The sequence below is a fragment of the Leuciscus leuciscus genome (assembly GCF_965113295.1).
Source record: "Leuciscus leuciscus genome assembly, chromosome: 10".
In the NCBI taxonomy this organism is placed as follows: domain Eukaryota; kingdom Metazoa; phylum Chordata; class Actinopteri; order Cypriniformes; family Leuciscidae; genus Leuciscus; species Leuciscus leuciscus.
In genome coordinates, this window is record NC_138734.1 from 39,498,995 (window position 1) to 39,520,101 (window position 21,107).

The following is a 21,107-nucleotide window of genomic DNA, read 5'->3' on the forward strand; positions in this document are numbered from 1 at the left end:
TGACTGTGTTTATCTCTATGTATCACTGGTAACTCCTTTTACATAACATAACATAGCATAACATAACATAACATAACATAACATAACATATATCTACATAACATAACAGAGGCATAATAGTTGCTTAATGTATTTTTAATAAATGCATAAAAACTATCATATTGCATTATTTGTCTTATGATGTTTAATTATCCATGTTTCATCCATCCATCCATAACCAAGAGAATTACTAACTTTTACCAAGATTTTACTCTTCTATATGAATCAAGGTGATTTTGGCCTTTTTTCATAGACTTTTAGTGTCCCACATTAGGAAGCTGCAGCTTGTCTCAGACGACTTACACTAAGAGCAATAATATCTATAATTTATAGTTATCAGCATTTTCTCATTTGATTTGATTCGGACACATCCAAGGCCTTCAAGTTGTACAGTTTAATACAACCAAATTATATATAATTTAGTTGTTATTAAATGATATGTTAATAATTTATAATAGGTCTTTTAAATTCTATATAATTCAAATGAATAAAATGTTATAGCCTACACAGCTAATATAATTTCCACCCTGGGAATAATATAATCATGATGAGTATTAATGAGACTTTATGAGAATTGAATTAATGCTGGCTAACAGAAATGGCATCAGTAGTAACTTTTGCTTTATACTCACACGCCTATAGGTGTCACAATACGACCATATCGAAAATCTGAGCGCAGTTTTATGTATAAACCTTATAAATCATCTTACTTGTACGTTTTCATATCACTGGTAAAAATGATACATGTCCAAGGTGAAGATCATGAAAAAAAAAAATGAAAAAAAAGCAAGTGCTCGAAATGTTTGATAGGACTATGATGCTTCTTTGACCAGTCTGATCAAATGTATTGTGTTTTTTATTTAATTGATCTTGTCCATATCCATATGTGGTGGACATATAAATGTTAAACTAGCTATAATGGTAACCAAACATAATTATTTTGTGTGTAAAGCTATTTGTTTTGAGTTAACTTTTTTTTTTATGTGTGTGTGTGTGTGTGCAAAGTGGCCATATCCTCATAGTCAATGAATGTGTTTAAGAGACCATCAAAATTATTTAACTATAGCGTAATTTTTTTTAATTATCATTATTTTACTATTATTATTATTATTATTATTATTTATTTTCATTATCTTCTGGTTGCGAGGGATTAAAATTGTTTAAAAAAGCAAGAAAAAAAAGAAGCATTTCCGGTACATTTGTCTTCGGAATAAAATAAAGAGAGAAACAAAATATTGTATGTTATCTCAAGAGCGTGAGCAATGATTATCTCTATGTTTTAGGACGATATTCTTTACTGTAAGAAATTAATGTTTTTTGTCGGCCAAGCTTGCTCACTGAAAGCCAAGTGCAAAGTTAGCCCTCCCCTTTAATCGCCTTTGCCCGAGCGCTGATCGCTGGAGGAGGACTGAGAGACGGAGGGAATGAGAGAATGAGAGAATGAGAGGTAGAAGGGACTTTACACGGGAATAATGGCGGCGCCGCTCCGGCGGGACACCTTACCTGAGAACTGGTCTTATGGGGTGTGCAGGGACGGCAGGGTCTTTTTCACTGAGTGAGGATACATGTTTACTATTGCATTAGAAAGAATTTCTTTCCCATAGCGTTCGAGTGTTTTCCAGCCTATTGCCTCGCTAACAGGTGGTTTGTTTTCCTGCCAGCGATGAGTCGCGCACCACCACTTGGATTCATCCTCGCACTGGAGAACCTGTCAATTCTGGACACATGATCCGATCCGGTCAGTGCATTCATGCTTCCATTTATCCGTATAGATCCCAGTGTTATTAACGTTACGTGTTGCATATGCGTATAAAATAGAACGCTAAAAGTTTCGCAAACGTTCTGTTTTTCTTGCATCTTTAGATCTACCTTCAGGTTGGGAGGAAGGTTTCACGAAGGAAGGAGCGAGTTTCTTTATAGAGTAAGTAGATGTTTATTGTAATTATACCTTGATGCGATCATGTGGTGCGTCAGGTGAATTACAGGTTTTATGCAGGTCATAAGTGGGTCAGATATGATGACTGGGATTGGTCTCACACCTGATCAGGGAAAAATGTATATTAAGAATTGTGCACGAGAGACATCAAAGGTAAGCTACACACAGTTATTGTCTTTGCAGACAGGCATTTGAGTACAAAGTCTGCTGATCAGAACAGGTGTACAGTGTACACTACACACCTTTGAGTTTTCACTTCAAGTCTCTCATGTTGGCTGGGACTCAAAAGCAAGTTACCAAAATACTGAGTCTTTTAAAGAATACACACAGTTAGAGCAAGTGTTGAAAATTACAGTATGGAAAATGCTCGTTTGCTGTATGCTAAAAATATCTTGAGGTATGATTTTGCCAGCTACATACTTTATGAATATAAAGATACTTTATTTGTTTTTTTTATCTTATTATCTCACTTAACAAAAATATGTTCTAAGAACGTTTTGCTAACGTTCCCATTAAGTTTTGAAAATGTTATTTCTGAAAGTTCCATTCAGAATTTTTTTAATGTTTTCTGGGTTATGCAGATGTTAATGGAACATTCTATTTGATAATTTTGCAAATGTTATGGGACCGTTACTACTTTAGTCTCTTAAGTAGTAACATTTTAAAAATGTTAGACGAACGCCTAACCAAAACATTTCAGAAAATAACTTTTCATGAAAGATGTATAAATAATGTTTTTGTGCTATTAATTATTAAAAACTATAAATTCTGTTAATATTACTGATAGAATGTTTGGTCATAACTTTGAGAGAACCTTGCCAGAACATTATGGTGCGTTCAAGTCATGTCGAAAAGATCGTATTTATGAGTTGAACGCACATGAACGCCTCCACAAAGTCGTAAATATGAGTGTGAAGCTCTGGATTTTCTTTAAGCCCTGATTTTTATGAGTCTGTGAGAAACGTGGTGGAATACAACAATACTTATAAGTATATGAAGAGTTCAGATGCAAAAGCCTCTAAGTGCCATCTGAAATTTTCTTCTAGAATGATCATTTTTATCAAGCTCGTATATATTTAAGTTAAATAATTTCACTTAAATGGCAATGCAAATTACCTATTAATTGTCATTTAAGTTAAATTACTGAACTTAAATATACAAGCTTTATAAAAATGATCATTCTAGAAGAAAATTTCAGATGGCACTTACAGGCTTTTGCATCTGAGCTCTTCATATATAGCACTGGATTTACATTATCAGACTTTTTTTTATTTTCAACTAAATAAACTATGATAGCATTGTAATAACAATATAACATGTAACGATAAAGTTTACAGTGCTTCATAAATTAATAAAACAAGCTTCCAAGGAGCACTTGAACGCACCATTAGCCGAAGTTCTGCGAATGTTCCCTGTTAGCTGGGACTGCATGTTTGAAGGTCTTTGTGGCAATGGTTCACATGCAGGTGTGTGTTTGCTGGACTTCAATAGGTTTGCAGTGTTTCTAAAGGTGCGATCACATTAGTGAAATGTCAGCATTGACCATATTCAAGTGCAAGTGCGTCTCGAAAAAGTCTGTTTTGTGCGAGTCTTGTTCTCTTGTCTTGCTCTGCTTCATGATGTTTGCACTGGTATAGATTCCTCATCTCCTATCGGATCTGTGTGAGGTGTGTGTAATCCCCTATCTGGCTTGTATAGTGCTCTACATTTGAGTCTCAATCTCTTCCAGGGATTTTTCATATCTTCAGAATTGCCTCATGGCCTAAGAATTAATAGAAGAATAGAAACTCTGAATAAACCTAATGGGAGTGACTGTCAGGCTATTTTCCCACATAAAGCGCTGATTTGGGGATGAATTTGGTATTAAGCTGCAGGTGGTTGATCAGGACTAAGATAATGATCTTATATTTGCAGTCAGAGCTGATTCTTGAGTATGACAGAGAAAAAGACCGTCAGCTTGCAGAATTGTATTTGCTGACAAATCCAAAACGCATCACATGACGCCAGTCTGTTTGAGGATATTGCATGGGTGGAGCCTGTTTGATTAAAGATAAACAGGATACAGTGACACTACAGTAGACTGACACTGTACAGTGTGATTAGGAACATAAAGCAGAATGAAACTAAGATAGATGTGGATTGTAATTGATTGATTGAAATAATTATTTTGAAAATATTTGGTGTGATTGAAAAAAACTTGGCATGTTTGGTTGAATTAAAACGAACCCTGGTGTGATTGCTCTGTTAGTGCGGTTCATTTGAATAAGTGCCGTCTGAACCCAAACAAGCGGACAGAGACCCGCTGAAAAGATGTTATCAGACATACAGCAATTTGCATTGACAAAGTGACTGGAATTCATTTTCAGTGAAAGTGGACGTTTCTGCCTATGAGGACATTGTGCCAATGTGGGCGTTTTTACTAACGCAGACTAGCAGATATTACACGGTTTAAAATGTTGCCCTAAACTCACACCTTTATTGCAATCCACATCTTAGTTTCATTCTCATTCATTCTCTGTTCTCTAATCACACCACAAGTCGTAATCGATGAACCTTAGGCATTTATTGAACTGAACTGACTTGAACTGAATGATAACATTATTGTCTTTTTACAGCAGAATTTGAAGTCTCATATCACTGTAAAAAAATATATGATCAATAAGTTATGACAACATATGTTTTTACATTGCTTCAACTCATCAAAATAAGTCAAGCAATTTTCAACTTTATTTTATAAGTTATACAAGAATCAACTCATTTTTTAAAGTCAGTTCAATGCAATTTAAGTGGAAATGACTTGAACATCCAAGTTGATTTTACTTAAAAATGTAAGTTTTTTTTTTTTTTTGCAGTGTATTTGATGAAGTTTGCATCACTGATTCAGTTACTTTTGTTTTACTTTTTAAAACAGTCTGTAAAGTTTTGCAGCCCACTAGTAGGCGTGTCATATCATGCAACAGTAAATCCTGTGCAATAAAGAGGAAATAAACTTGGGATCCTGTGGATCAAGTAAATAATTAACTTTGATAAGTTGCTGAAAGTGAGCTGCATTCTCTGTGAGGGAATGTTGTGTTGACTCAGGATTTGACATATAGATTCAGCCTGTATTGTGACAGTCAGATGATCCACCTTCCCATTATTGTTGTCCTGGCCTTTCCATTCCCAGCTCTAGAGAAGGAGAAGCTGAAGAATGATCTTTAGAGGGAGATATGATAGAGGATCCACCGTAGGAGTGTGTGATGAAGCACATCTAACACATATTGTGCGTTGTCACTGCTGCTATTAATCCAGTGTTGTTGCTCTCCTTGGGGAAACCAGTTTCCCGGATGCGTGTAAAGCTGTGATATTGCATGACTGACAGACAGGAATATAGGCCGCATCCTAAACTACTTTGAGATTTACAAGGAACAACTCTTTTTATTATCGAGCATGTCCTACAGTTCAGCAGCCGTAGACTGTATTTTACGACGATCGCTGATTTGGACATTAAGTTTGGGCTTTTAGGGAGGAATGAAAGCACACCGTGAAGGGAAGAAATGCATCATCATTGCTGTTAGGGTTGCTGTCATTGTGAAACGTTGCAAATTTATTGTTCTTTTCAGACTACTGGTAGAACTGCCAGATGTGTACATAAGATGCACTTATTACAGTAATTACAATAACTGTGTAATAACTAGGAACTAACCCTGAACCTACCTCTAAACCTAACCTTTACCCATGATGTAGTTACCTTATATTACCCAGTATTCTCTTAGGTACAGTAAGTACACTGTAAGTGCATGTAAGGACACATTTGTAGAATAAAGAGTTTGAAATTAAGAGCTCCAACCCATATTCAGTGTGCAACTCGAACAAAGTCAATGCATTGAACTTTAACGCGCTTTTGATTTTAGTTTGTTTGACAGCAATGGCGCAAAACAAGACATTAAAGACCTTTTATGTTATTATGAGAAGTATTTTCGGACAGTCTAGTTAATGAATGGGAAGCTCTGAAATCTATTTGTGACGGGACGCCACAGATAAATCAATGTATGGGAAACACATAAAGTTTGGGGTAAAAATAAAGTTCATTGATGAATAGAAAGTTTATGAAAGTCTTTACTGTCACTTTTGATCATTTTATTGCATTCGTCCTGAATAAAAGTAAAAAAAATAAAAAAAGACACCAGACTTTTGAATGGTCATATACTTTCTCTTCCTTCTATCTTTAATTTGTTACCTGAACCTCATACAATACAGTATCGAACTATATTAATTGAAAACCCACTTAAAATACCGTATTGTTGCTACATGAACCTTTGCTGTAAATTTTGCATTAAATAAATTTTTTTTGGCCCACTTGGTGTTGGTTTATGCTGATCCATTATATCAGCTTGCTAATGTTATGTAAAACAAAGATAGGCCTGCTTTCTCTGATGATCATTATCTGCACTCTTTTCTTCTCTCCATGCAAAAATGATATGGAATGGGCCATTTATTATTTCCCCATTTTCCAAATTCTGTCATTAATTTCTCACCCTCATGTCGTTCCAAACCCGTAAGACTTTCGTTCATCTTCAGAACACGAATGAAGACCTTTATGATGAAATCTGAGAGTTTTTTGTCACTCCATCAACCCTTTGACGCTTCAAAAAGTCCATAAAGATATTGTAAAACTAATATATATGAATTGAGCAGTTCCGTCCCATATTTTTCTGAAGAGACACGATCGCTTTATACAATGAACAAATTAAATTTAGGCTTTTATCCTTTAAATAAACTCTTAAATATCTTCGATGCTATAAATCTGGCAAATTTTCCTAAGATATTCTGCTAGACTAATAAACATCTGTTCAGTGTGCACTGCACCTCCTGTTGTTTGTGAACCGTCTGAGGATGATAGCCAGACTGTAGTTATCCCACCAGTCAGCAGGGGGTGGATATGAGAATCCTGCTTTCCCTGTGACTTCAGAAGAATACAACGTACGCTGAGTCACATTTTGGGTTTTCAGCAGCAGGTCTTGATAAAGACAAGGTGATGATATCACAGCTCAAATGCAGAAGCATATCCAATGAATGTAGTTCATGCTTATCACAAACACTTGGTTTATCTTATCAAATTTTTTTTTTTTTAATGAACTGTTTGTGTTTGATTTCAAGTTCCATAGCAACTAAATGATTAATCATGCACAGCTCAGACCCTTAGGATATGAAACTAGGATGTTTTTTCCGGCCTTAAGGATGGTGTGAGCCATGCAGCTCAGTGTGGTTCATATTTATGATTAAAAATGAGTGAGCTTTCCTGAGCTATTACATATTAATGTGCCCTCCAGGCTGTGAGAGTGGGAGAAATCCACTGAGCACGTTGTCTTTGTAACTTGATTCTCAGATCCTGTCTTTACTGTTACGCTCGACTTACATCGACATCACCGAGGGAGTGTGAGAGTTACATCTTTTGTTTTATTAATATTCTTACATCGTTAAGTCCATGTGAACCTAGTGTTTTTTTTATCACTTGTTTGACATGAAGTCATGTGACCTCTATGGAAGAAAATTTTGAGACTGCAAGCACTGAAATGTGGATATTGGGAGACAATGAGTATTCAGTGGTTTTATAGAAAATAGGCAATTCAGTTGCTGTTTATTTCTAACACGTCTTTCAGAAACCAAATTTCAGCTTTAGTTTTATTACCATGACAACTTGTGGTTCACATAGAGCTAGGCTATAACAAAAATACTGAAGATGAATATAATAAATACATGTTCTTTGGCCAAAAAAGCCTTTTCTCAGTGTGCAAACACATGATTCTCAGGCTATCTAAAGAAATTAATATGTTTATTCAGCAAGGATGCATTCAATTGATCAAAAGTGACGGTAAAGACATTTTAGAATATAATGTTACAAACCATTTCTATTTCAAATAATCTTTATATCAATCAAAGAATCCTAAAAAAAAAGTATCGCAGTTTTCGCAAAAATATTATGCAGCACAACTTGTTTTTAACATTGATAATAATCAGAAATGTTTCTTGAGCAACAAATCAGCATATTAGAATGATTTCTTTTTTTTTTTTGTGATTCTTTATTTATTAAACATTTTGTGTATGTAACTATTTACAACAAAGCCCAAGATCGCCCATAACCGTAAGACCAAAATATAAATACATAGAATAGATAAATATGACAAGAAATTAAAATAAAATTGACCAAAACTTAGAAGGATCTCAAAAACTTCTTGATAAAGTCTCAATAAGGTCCAACCAAAATTGTATTGTCTTTCTATTGGAACCAGAAGGGCAATGTCCAGTAGATATGACATCCAGATAGACATAGCTGGGGTCCAACCACAGTTTTAAGATTTAGAATGATTTCTGAAGGATCATGTGACACTGAAGACTGGAGTAATGATGATGAAAATTCTGTTTTGACTGTATTTTGATCACATTAATGCAGCCTTGGTGAGCAGAAGAGATTCCTTTTAAAAACTTAAAAAAAACATTTTGTACTTTTTCTTTCAGCAAAAGTCTGCTTGCTGTCTACCATATTTTGATATCAGATCATTATATCTGGTAAGATCTGATATACATATTTTAAGAATAAATATTAAATTCATTCGGCATTAAAACTTTAGACAGCCGGGGGGAAAAGTTGAGTAAAGATACTTCAAACATAATTACATATTGATAATGTTCATGCATACATGTAGAATGTTCATTATATTTTTGAAAGTAGATTCTAGTTTAAATTCATTAGACATACAAACTTTAAACAGCAGATGAAAATGCTGGACATCCAAACAATCACACCACAAAAAGTTGATGACTCATAATTGCAGAGGAAGCTTTTTTCTCGGGCAGAGCTAAATATCCATCATCACTCTAGCTTGTTAGTGATTGAAGATACTGTCAGAAATGCCCCCAGACTCTCTGATTGCATTGTCATTTGTGCTGCTATCATAGCTGTGCAAGACAAGTCAATTAAAATGACCTACAGAGAGAAAGAGAGGGTCTGATTTGAGGATTTTGTTCCCCATCTGTTCAACCTTGTCCCATATCTGATGCTGGTAGAGGACACTCCACCTAAAGCTATCAGGCCCGCTTCTCCAGATGATCAGGCTCACAAACTGCACTCTTTTACCTGAATCTATATCTTACAGACCACAGGAGGGGATTTCTGAATTGAAAACCCTCAAATGCTCTCTTAAGGCAGTACATTATGACATACAGTAAAAAATAAATAAAAATAAAATTAAGTAATATTAATTATAATAATTAAATAAAAAATAAAAAATATTCCCTTAATAGAGTATTTCTTTTCAAGGTCAGAGCATATCCAGGGCTTTTTTTTTTTTTATTGACCTGCCAAAATTTTCACTGGCACTATAAAAAATAAATAAATAAAATAGGCCTAGTTATTGTTTTCGTTGTTTTTGACCTATAATAACCTTAATAAATAAGGTTATGACACCAAAACCTACTAGCTTAATTAATATACATTTTAAATATTTTTTAAGACAAGTAAACTGTCAAGTAAACAAATAATCAATTTACGAGCAATAGCACAAATAAATACAATAGAACAAACATACAAATAAAATAAACAGTGCTTTTCAGGTACAGTATGTCTAACAGTAGTTTTCAGGTAGAGAAATTAAATAATCAAATGTAAAATAACACTGCATATAGCTTTCCCTGTATAAATTAAATATAGATGAATCCTTATTAAAGTTATAAAAGTTGTTTAGTCAAGAGCAGTGAGTGGGTTTTTTTCTTTCTCTTGTTTGATTAACATTAAAGGAACACGCTGACATTTTGGGACTTTAGCTTATTCACCGTATCCCCCAGAGTTAGATAAGTCCACACATACCCTTCTCATCTCCGTGCGTGCCGTAACTCTGTCTGACGCACCCACCGCTAGCCTAGCTTAGCACAAAGACTGGAGGTAAACGGCTCCAGCTAGCATACTGCTCCCAATAAGTGACAAAATAACGCCAACATTTTCCTATTTACATGTTGTGATTTGTATAGTCACAGCGTGTACAAATAACAAGGTCACATGAGACACAGCCATCTTCTAACCGTATACATACTGGGAACTATATTCTCAGAGGGCGAAGCACTGCTACTTGGGCGGAGTGATTTGCTCGCAGCGCCTGAGAAGCCCCGTGGGGAGGAGCAGAGAGTAAATATGTAAATAGGAAAATGTTGGCATTATTTTGTCACTTATTGGGAGCAGTATGCTAGCTGGAGCCGTTTACCTCCAGTCTTTGTGCTAAGCTAGGCTAGCGGTGGGTGCGTCAGACAGAGTTACGGCACGCACGGAGATGAGAAGGGTATGTGTGGACTTATCTAACTCTGGAGGATACAGTGAATAAGCTAAAGCCCCAAAAAGTCAGCGTGTTCCTTTAAAAACACTGACAGCTGCAGGTTTATTAGGCTGCTGTCACTTTAAGAGCTGCACGGATCCAATGTACTGTTACACATGCATTTTATTTCTCAACTGCTTACACATGTTTATGAGGATACCTGCAAATGCAGACATTTTGACATGATTTAGTGTGAATACGTCTGCTCAAGCAAAAGAAGACGTGAAAGTGAGTTCGCTTCAGTATTTGCGCGCTGTCTGAGGGCCATCGGGTAGTCCTTATTGTCGAGCCCTGATATCACTTGTTAAGCACTTATTTTATATGGTTTGTGATGTCTCACTGTGGGAATGCTTATGGAACAGTGTTCTCTGTCATGTCTGCTTGTGATGGATATCAGTGGCTCTGACTCAGTGGGTTCTGCAGGACAGAACACTAGCTGGAGGTGGCGGGACAAAGGAGAAATTGAGAGGCAGATTAGGCTAGCTAAAGGCATGCTTTGTGAAAACCGGAGGCGTTGGCTCCCTGAACCCCTAGCGCCCTCACTGCAAACATTAGCATTGGCATCTCAGTGCAGCATCAGATCATGTGTCCGTCCCTGGCAGACTTGGACAGGCAGAGACTGGAGATATTCGGACAGAGACGAGGTCGGGAATGGGGAACTGCTGTGGTCGTGAAGGGGACTCGGGTCATGAGACGGTGCCGGTCAGACACAAGGTTGCACGGCCAGAGACGGACAGGGTCATCTTCGCAATAGACAGGTACATGTCTCTGATCTGTTTAGAGGATGTGGTGCAGTTTGGCATCCCTGTACATCAGTTAAAAATATAGTTTCTCATTCACAAAAAAATAAAGCACACAAGAAGTTGTGTTAACCAACGCTGTTCTTGGAGTGTTTACTAGTGTGCTAGTGAAGTGAACGTGCTGTACTGCAGACTCTAGAGTTACTATTTAAAGAGGCAAACAGGATTGGACACCATTCAATAAATGTTATTGAGATAGATGACTGGCCACAGGTGCATACAGAAGAGTGAATATTGATAAATGCCTTGTTTTGTTTGGATATAACGGCTAAATACCATTTTTGAATGGGATGTTAGCTATGACAACTGTAACTATGTTAAATAACTACAAATATATTTTAAAGTTTTAATAATCATATATATATATGATAAAAGGGAAGTTCACACCATAACTATAACGATAACAATACAGAGAAACGATATAATTGGAATCCATTTCAGTTACATTTTTTTTCTAGCTGATGAATAATAAAAGCATTGACAGCCAATCAAAATGCCTCAAGCTGTTTAATTTTGGTATCAACTTGGTGGCGAAATACCTTTTTCTTTAAAAAAAAACAACTATCTAGTACTAATGAGGTTTTCTCTAAGCTTTATGCATTATATCAGCTAACTGCTTCAGTCAAATGAAATTGCAACAGTTGCTGGAATGCGAACAAATTAATATGCAAATTGTCTTTGATAATTAGTTGCAATTCATCTTTCATAACTAATGCCAAAGATCTTGGTAATTTGATGTCCTGTTTGCAAATCTCTTAGAGCCTTATCTAACTTTCTTTTTTATTATTAGATGAAATGTTATGCAGCATTAATGCTGTAAAAATTCTGGCCTTCTTGTTTGCCGATCATCTTCAAGCCCTCGTTCTCATCCGAGATACTTCTTTAAGTCGTTAATGAGGACGGAAAGAGACCGGCTGGTGCTTGATGTTTGCGGAGATGTGACGCCTCACATGATTCCAGCGAGAAGTTGTCATGTTTAGGTCATTTTCTTCACATTTGCTTTGATAAAGCAGGGCTTTGACACACTGCACATTAATAATATTGTCGTGGGATGTGTCATCGGTGCATAGAGAGGTTTTGAAGACCAAACTATTGGTAGAATATCCAACCTAAAATGATCCCTGTTCTTTCTGCGTCTTGAATTATTCATAATAATTGCTGTTTGAAGTCTCTTATAGCACCAGGCTGTTTCATTGTTTGTGAATCATTAAATCCTGCCTTAGTGGGTCAACTACTGCTAAATACTGGATTTAAAACATCACGTTGTCAGAAAAAAGCAGGTGCTGACAGAAGTTTTATTTATTTATGTGTTACATTTTCTATTAGTTGCAATGACAAAAACAGGGTCACTTAACAAGCAAATTAGTTTCCTTCAAAACAAGTAACATTCAGGTCAGACTAATAAATATTGATGCTACATACTTCCCAGCAAACACAGAACGTTGGCACAACCTTCTAACAACGTTTTAACAACATGGCCAAAAGGTTGCTATAACTACGTTGTGTGGTGAAGGTTGTTACAGCGTTGTCACAATGTTGGCATTGAACCACCTTTCAGGGTCATTGCTTAAGGTTGTGCCGAGGGTGTCTGGACAACCACTGGACGACATATGTACTCGTCACTGCCCTGAAGCGCGAAAATCAGCCTAAAATCAAGCAAATTAGTTTCCTTCAGAAGTAACATTCAGGTCAGTCGAATAAATATTGATGCTACATACTTGTAGACTCTGATAGGTTTTGTTGATGTGCCTCAAGGTCTATTCAAGACAGTTGTAAGAGATGTTGTAAAGCAGTGGTGTCCAATCCTGCTCCTGGAGGGCCAATTAAACCCCAATTAAACACACCTGATCCAGCTAATCAGGGTCTTTATAGGGATACTAGAAACTTCCAGGCAGGGGTGTTGAGGCAAGTCGGATATAAACTCTACAGGACTGTAGGCGCGTTTCCATTACAGATTTTTTTCTCTCTAAATGTCGACAAAAAACTATAGCGAAATGACGGTGTTTCTATTAACCGATGTTATGCGACTAAAACGTAATTTTTTCCTTACGCGATAAGTCATTCCAAAAATCATAGCAACAGACGTTGGTAGGTTTATGTATATCTCAGCCGCTACACTGGTCATTTTTATTAATCAAAGGAGTCGGAGACATATGTGTGTTATCCAATCATTAATGGCAAGGAAAGACCCTTATACTGAGAGCGGCACATATGAGGAGTTTCTGGGTGTTTCTCCCTCATATCAGCTTCGAGGTCTTGATTGCGACATTTATTTGAGGTTTAGAATCCAGTATTCCTGTAATTCTTCTGTCTTTTATGAATTTAATAAAGAACTCTGTCTCGTATTCTGTCCAAACACACCGCGTCATCTACGTCAGCTGACCTGTAAATGCGCAAAAACTGTTTCCATTGCAGTTTTGCGAAATATTTCTGAATTCGAATTGCCTGAAAAACCACCTCATGCGAGCGTGAAAACTCTTTTGGATAAATGGGAGTTTTTGCAAAATTAGCCGCGTTTCCATTAGCCTACCCTTCAAATTGCGCAAATTGAAATTACGAATTGAAAATACACCCAATGTAAACGCGTAAATTTCGCAAAAACTCCCGTTTATCGCAAAAAAGTTTTTACGCCCGCATGAGGTGGTTTTTCAGGCAATTCGAATTCAGAAATATTTCGCAAAACTGCAATGGAAACAGTTTTTGCGCATTTCCAGGTCACCTGACGTAGATGACGCGGTGTGTTTGGACAGAATACGAGACAGAGTTCTTTATTAAATTCATATAAGACAAAAGAATTAACGTTATAGGAATAATGGATTCTAAACCTCAAATAAATGCCACAATCAAGACCTCGAAGCAGATATGAGGGATAAACACCCAGAAACACCTCATATGTGCCGCTCACAAGTATAATAAGGGTCGTTCCTTACCATTAATGCTTGGAAAACACACATAGGCTACATCTCCTTCGATTAATAATAATGGCTAGTGCAGTGGCTGGGATATAGTAGGCCTACATAAACCTACCAACGTCCGTTGCCATGGTTTTTGGAATGATTTTACCGATCGCGAGAGGAAAAAATGAAATTTTTGTCACATAACATCGGTCAATGGAAACGCCGTCATTTCGCAATAGTCTTTTGACGACATTTAGAAAAAAATCGCAAAAGTTTTGCGCAAATCTGTAATGGAAACGCGCCTAGTCGTGTTTCCATTGGGCGTATTTTCAATTCGCAATTTCAATGTGCGCAATCTGAAGGGTAGGCTAATGGAAACGCGGCTAGTGGCGATCTAGGACCGTGTTTGGACACCCCTGTTGTAAAGTGCTAATGTGCATGATTGCTATGTGGAATTCTAGCAGTTTCCACCATAGAAAAAGCACTTTGAAAACATGTCAACTTTGTAAAGGCAAATGAAAGAGTTTTCAACATTTATGTAATTGCCGCTCTGAAAACATCACTTATAAATAGTCACTTCCAATAAATTGTATTGAAAGGTTGTTTACTCATAACTTTTTGCTATTATCAATTACCATAACCAATTCAAGTATGATAGACATGCTGTCTTTTCATTTGTACAGTACAATTTACATCCCAAAGTGCATGTGCCTATTTTATCTGGATTCAGTAGGAATGGTGTTTTCTTCCCAAAGTGTGATTTGGCCTGTTTTCATCACCCACCGAAAGAAATCTTCCCCACAGACACCTTTCACAGTGAGAGATTATTCCAATTTCAGCTTTTCTGTGAAGTCCAAGGCCTGTGAAATGAAGATTTGTCGGGTCTGTGAAAACTTTGATTTAGTGCATCCATATGTAGTTTAAAACTGAACCTTTGATGTTTTGACTGGACCCTCCATTACACTGAAATGCCATGTTTTTTATTAACTAGGTCAGTGACTGTTTGTTAAGGAGGTAATGGATGTTAATAGAGCTTTAATGAAAGATGCTGATTGACTGATTCATGGCCCATTTTCATACCTGTTATGAAAAACGTTGCACACACACACACACACACACTCACATAGACTGATATTGGATTCTGAATGCACTGTAGAAAATATGAATTCCAACAAGTTAGTATTGGGTCGTTCTGTCACATGCATCACATACTGGGTCTAACAGAGAAGTAGCCTACCAAATATTTACCTTTTATTTTATTCTGAAACAGGAGTCTCGCTCTGTCTCATGATATTATTTAAAGAATTGTAACAGGGAAGAAGCAGATTTACATCTGGAGATTAAACTTAGTCATAATTCAGTCATTGATTATGAAGTTGAAAATCAAGATATGTTACTTGTTTTAATACAGTTGTCAAGGCCTATTTGATTTAATCACATTTCATCTCCGTTTTAAGCAGATTTAAATATTGTATTGATATTGTCTTAATATTTCTCTGTCTTGTACAGTTTGTGAGCATTACTGTTTGTGTAATAGTGTGGATAAGCCCTGCAGGCCATCTTGTAGTACGATGTGTAAAAATAGTCAGGTCTGCTGAGATCTGGAATAAAATATCTGGTTCATAGATGCTCTTGAGACGGCAGTAGTAAGATACACCATACTTTTTTGACTAAAATATAGATGTTTAGTTGCTGTGTTGATTTTGCGTTGAGTGAATGCTACTATACTACTGTTCAACAGTCTGGGGTCGGTACGATACTTTTATTCAGCAATGACCCATTTAATGAATCAAAAGTGAATTTGTGTAGCGATGTGGAAGTCTGTAACTATTTCAAATAATCAAATTTCTTTCTTTCTTTCTATTCATCAAAGAAAACTGAAAAAATGTGTCAGTTTCGACAAAAATATGAAGCAGCAGAACTATTTTCAACATTGATAAATGTTTCTTGATCAGCCAATCAGGATATTTGAATGATTTCCGAAGGATCATGTGACACTGAAGACTGGAGACTTTTAGCTGAAAATTCATCTTTGCATCATAGGAATAAAGTACATTTTAAAATATTTGAAAACAGATATTTAAAATTTTAGTAATATCTCACATTGAGCGTAAGAGACGTCTTTAAAATACATTTTTGAAAATCGTTCAAATGTATGTTTGCCGCTTCCTGTGGTATTGCGTCTTATTCGTTTTTTAACGTTTCGAGTCAAATGTCTCAAAACACAAATATTGTCTCCAGCAGTGATTTTGAATGCAAGTCTCTTAAATTAGGATATTTGTTGTGAATTATCGAGGCATATCACTTTGCTTTTAATAATGCGTTGCAAGTCTGAACTCGTTCGGTGTACCAGAATAGTCCCCAGAAGGTCATAACTCAGTGAGCTTGGGCTTCTGTGTTGACACACAGAGAAAGAGGCTGGTGGTAAGATTTATAGGGCAAATCCTCACACATCAGGGAAGATGTCCTCTTGACTTTGATGACTGTATGTTCTTCAGACTGCTGTGTGCTGCCGATAAGCTGTGTGTACGTCACTAATCACACACTTCCCTTTAGCTGATAACATTGACCAGAACGCACATTCAAAAACCTTATGACCGCACACGTCTGTGATGAACATGGGCACAGCTTCAAGGGAAATGGTGTGTTTGGTGCAGATTCAATCGGGATCAAATTAGGATATGATGTTGCATCGTGATATATTGAATCATATGCATTGCATGTATTGCAGTGTGTAATCATGAGGTAGTTGCTCATGTGGTGAGTAGTGATGGAGGACACGTAATTGTGCCAGTCACTGGCTAGCCAGCTTAACCTCTGTGGCTTATTTAATGCAGCTCATTACTCTAACTCTTACTCACCGATTTAAATAAAGCACTGACAACGCTTCAATGCCCCAAGGAAGGTGTTCATAGAGAAGAGGATGATTTGTCCTCTTTAAAGAAGGTTACACATCTGTTGATCTCTGATTTATTTCTAATATAGATTTTGCATGCATACAGGTTTACCTTAGTCACCATAAAAATCAAAATTGACATTGTTTTTGCAATATTTATTATGATTTTCCGTGAACATCAGTTTTTAAAAAAAGTTTTTTAATAAATTTGACCCTGTAATCTTTGATCAAAATAAATTTTGCAGCGACATCTCTTCTCTTCTCTTCTCTTCTCTTCTCTTCTCTTCTCTTCTCTTCTCTTCTCTTCTCTTCTCTTCTCTTCTCTTCTCTTCTCTGATCGAGTTTACTGGCGTGAGGGCGGGACAACTTGTCACTCACATGACATCCACCAATAGCAAACCACAACCATCCAATCAATTCCTGATGGAGAAAATCAAGTCCCGCCCCACTTTTTTTTTTTTATTCGAGAAGCCGTTTCACTCGAATATACATCACAATCGGGAAGAAAAGACTATTGCAACTTCAGTTTCATGCAGCTTTAAAATAAAAATCCTGCCATCATTTACCCCGATCCCCCATTTAATTTAATTTCTTTTTGAAGAATGTCTCGACTATGTGCTCCTTTTCATAACATCCATAATTCTCTTAAGTGGACTAAATGGAGTCCAGAGAAATCTGTCATATTCACCAGAAGTTGTGACATTTTGATTAAAAATTCTTAAAAAAATAAACATACATGGATTAATCATTCTATAACGTGCATTTACCAAAACAGATAGGATGATTTTTCATTTCATGCCGACTTTAAGACGACAAAGCAGGAATGAATATGTGGGAATATGAGTTATTTTAATGCTTCTTTGTGCTGACACTAACTAAAAACAAATCCCATCTGGAAGGAGACTATGAAATATGTACTCTTATTTTAATCTCTGCTTTGTGGAGCCAAAGTTTTAGCTTTCAAATAATTCACTTAAATTCACATTCAACCCCAGTGAAGGCCTAGATGAGACCGTTTTCTTCTGCCAGCATGAGGCTCGTGAAGATTGAAACTGAGATTATAATGCCACTCACTTTAGTTCATACTTTTCTTTTTCTATATTTAAACCTTTTAAAAGTCTCGCTTTAACAAGGGTAACAGATCTTTTTCATGTATTGTGACGTATATCAAGTGAAATGGATTATTGAAAAAGACGTAGGGTGGGATTTGACTCTATCCATCTGTTTTTTATTGAATGGAGGCAGATCTGAATGCTAGCTTGCAATCAATGTCTGTTTCAGCAGAAGATCGAGTTTTGACATTGTGATTAAAAATTACGATGCATGTTTACATTGAAAAAAAGAAAAGAAAGAATAACCAGTAGTAGAATGCAAAAACACGTTCGGTGTGGAAGTAATTTTCAGTTTCAGACCCAACCAGTGACTTTTCTTTTCTCAGAGCAGAGCTCAAGAACACCTGTATTGTTTATTTATTCATTGATTAATTACATTTCCAGATCATTCTGTCTCTCTTTCATTGATATATATATATTTCCCATCCTGTGCTCAGTCTATCTCTCCCTCCAACAACACTGCACATCCTGTGACAGAGACAGGCAGAGATTCAAAAAGAGTAGGTTCGCTCTTTTTACCCCTCCCTTCCTCTTTCCCCCCTCCCCGTGAGTGTGTGCAGAGGTACGTCAGAGCAGAAGACTGGTGTGTGTGTGTGTGTGTGTGGCTGGTGAGGAAACAAGAGCGTCGGAGATAGGAGACTCCACACAGACAGCAAAATCACGATGCTTACGCCTTTGCCTGATTCAACGGCGAAACGTGTTGGTTTTACCTATTCTGTGTTTTGACGTCCACGGAGCTCTGAAACCCCTCTCTGCTGCTCACTCCTGAGAAATGGATGAGATTTAGATCCTGGAACTATTGCATTGGGGCTCTTCTCGGGACTCTTTCCTTTTACCCGGACTGATTCTTTCCCATTTCTTGCGTTGTTTTCCTCTCCTTCATGAAGCCTGCGTTTACTTTGCTATTAAACTGAAAGCAAACAGAACTGGGCTTTCTGTAAGTGTCAGTCATCCAGTCATTCGTTTGGAAGTTTGCCACTTGGAGCTGTTTGGATTAAACATGTGGAGCCAGTCAGGATATTCCAACCAATACCAACCTCATCCCGCTCACCCCTTTTACCATGTACCGTACCGGTGGGTTGGCCTTCCTCTTTTATTTTACATCACATTGAATGTTAATGATGAAGTATTTGAATTGGATTTTGGCAACATTTCGCTTTCCTCTTCCTGTAATGGGGAGTGTCCACAGAATCCTTCCCGAGGGGTCATTTCAGGATGGATCTGCCTGGCTGTTGATGCTGAAACCGTTTGGCAGGTTTTAGTTGGATAAAACTAGATTAAATCGAAATCACGTGTGTCTGTGGCAGGGATTACACTCGCGGTGGGAATGAATGAGAACTGCTTTATTTATGTCAAGGCATTGTGGAATTCCAACAGGTCCTGTTGAACTGGCAAGTTGAGTGAGTTCTGCGGAAGGGAAGACGTGATGCATTAAAACATGTCATAAATACTCTCTGTGAAGGTGTATTGTGTGCTCCACAATCTGACCACATGCCTTCATATTGTCCTCTTAACTGACGGTTTTGTATTTCTTGAATACCAGCTGCAACATTCCACTCTACTCGCAAATACTTCTGCAAGTGTGTTTACTTTGAACTCTAACTCTTCCCTGATTGCGTAAAAAGAGATTGTTCTTACATTATTTACTCATTGCAGGCTTTTGGCTCGGATGCATTTCTCATGATTCAGTGGAAATACTACTGTTAGTTCAGTTGACTTATGTTTTTTGTGTACTTTCAGAGGCACAGCAGGGGTTGCTTTATTCCACTTCGCTTTGTTTTCAGCCGCATTGAGATAATTACGCCAAACCCATTATTGTGAGTTGCTTTTTTAACAACTTCTATCAGCATAATGTGTTTACTGTTCACTTTCCCTTGCTATAAAAAGTCAGTGTAACCTACATTCGTTTTTTAAAGCAGCCCTACTTGTTTAACCACCATATGAAAGTGCTTTGCTATTGATTCACCTGATAATGCTTTGCTGAAAGTGTTGCTTGGCTGATGTTGAGTAACAATTCATTTACTCTTCTCTTGGACTACAAGTTTGAGGTTTGAGCTAAAGTTTTTGTTTCATTAAAGGAATGGTTCACCCAAAAAAATTTACATTTTGTCATCATTTACTCTCCCTCAAGTTGATCCAAACCTGTATGAATTTCTCTTTTCTGCTGAACACAAAATAAGATATTTAGTAGAATATGGGTAACCAAACATTTGATGGACCCAATTGACTTCCATAGTATGAAAAAAAAAAAAATACAATGGAAGTCAATTGAGGCCTTCAACTTTTTGGTTTCTTCCATTCTTCAAAATATCTTCTTTTGTGTTCAGCAGAAGAAAGAAATTCATACAGGTTTGGAACAAGAACAACTGAGTAAATGATGACAGAATTTTCATTTTTGGATGATTGATCCCTTTAAGGCAGTGGTTCCCAAGCTTTTTCTGTTGGGCCCCCCTTTGGTTGAGAAAAATATTTTCAAGACCCCACCTAGATGCACCCACATAAAGACACTCTCAGACATAACCTATAATCCTATAGGATTTATTTGTAACATTGTAATTAATACAGTACTACAACTTCTCAACTTCAACAGGCTTCTCTTTGTGTTGTGAAGTCTTAACTTGTTCAGCTTCATACTGTCAGAATATTTTGAAGCACACAACACACTTGTGTGGTCTCTCTTCAATACCACAGTTGTACTGGTGAATCCAAGGGCTAGATATGCCTCATTATTTTTTCTGGTCTCGAGGGTGTCTAAACTGGGTGTGAAAAAATGACCGTTGCAAATCCATTTCTCCTTTGTGTCAGAAGTTGTGTGAGCATGTCAGAAATTGAACGGGGCATCAGTTTACTGCCAGAAATTTGTCATGTTGCATATTGCCGCTCCACATCCAGTGTAGACAGCCTCACTGATTATAATTAGCCTAGAAATCTAGACGCACCCAAGCGGCAGCACATTTTATTTTGCATGCCAGTGTCGTCTAGCAACTCTCCGTTGGCTTGCGAGCTGGAAAAACCAAACTCTAGTCAGGCCAATCACATCGTGTATAGAGTCGGTGGGCGGGCTTAACATAATGACGGCAGA

The 21,107-nt window shown here is 37.0% G+C and overlaps 1 protein-coding gene across 7 annotated transcripts in view; it reads left to right on the forward strand.

Moving 5' to 3' along the window:
* Positions 1-1,419: 1,419 nt before the first annotated feature.
* Positions 1,420-21,107, forward strand: part of plekha7a (pleckstrin homology domain containing, family A member 7a) — a 98,267-nt gene continuing 78,579 nt past the window's right edge. For 4 of the 7 annotated variants that reach the window (XM_082182454.1, XM_082182456.1, XM_082182455.1 and 1 more), the window contains exons 1-3: positions 1,420-1,594; positions 1,701-1,777; positions 1,903-1,960. In XM_082182454.1, the coding sequence (XP_082038580.1) occupies positions 1,512-1,594; positions 1,701-1,777; positions 1,903-1,960 (218 nt within the window). In that variant the 5' untranslated portion in view covers positions 1,420-1,511. Of the gene's footprint in view, positions 1,595-1,700; positions 1,778-1,902; positions 1,961-2,035; positions 2,129-10,227; positions 11,079-18,503; positions 19,100-21,107 lie in introns of those variants that run through there. The other 3 variants (XM_082182461.1, XM_082182457.1, XM_082182458.1) reach the window with 3 other exon arrangements.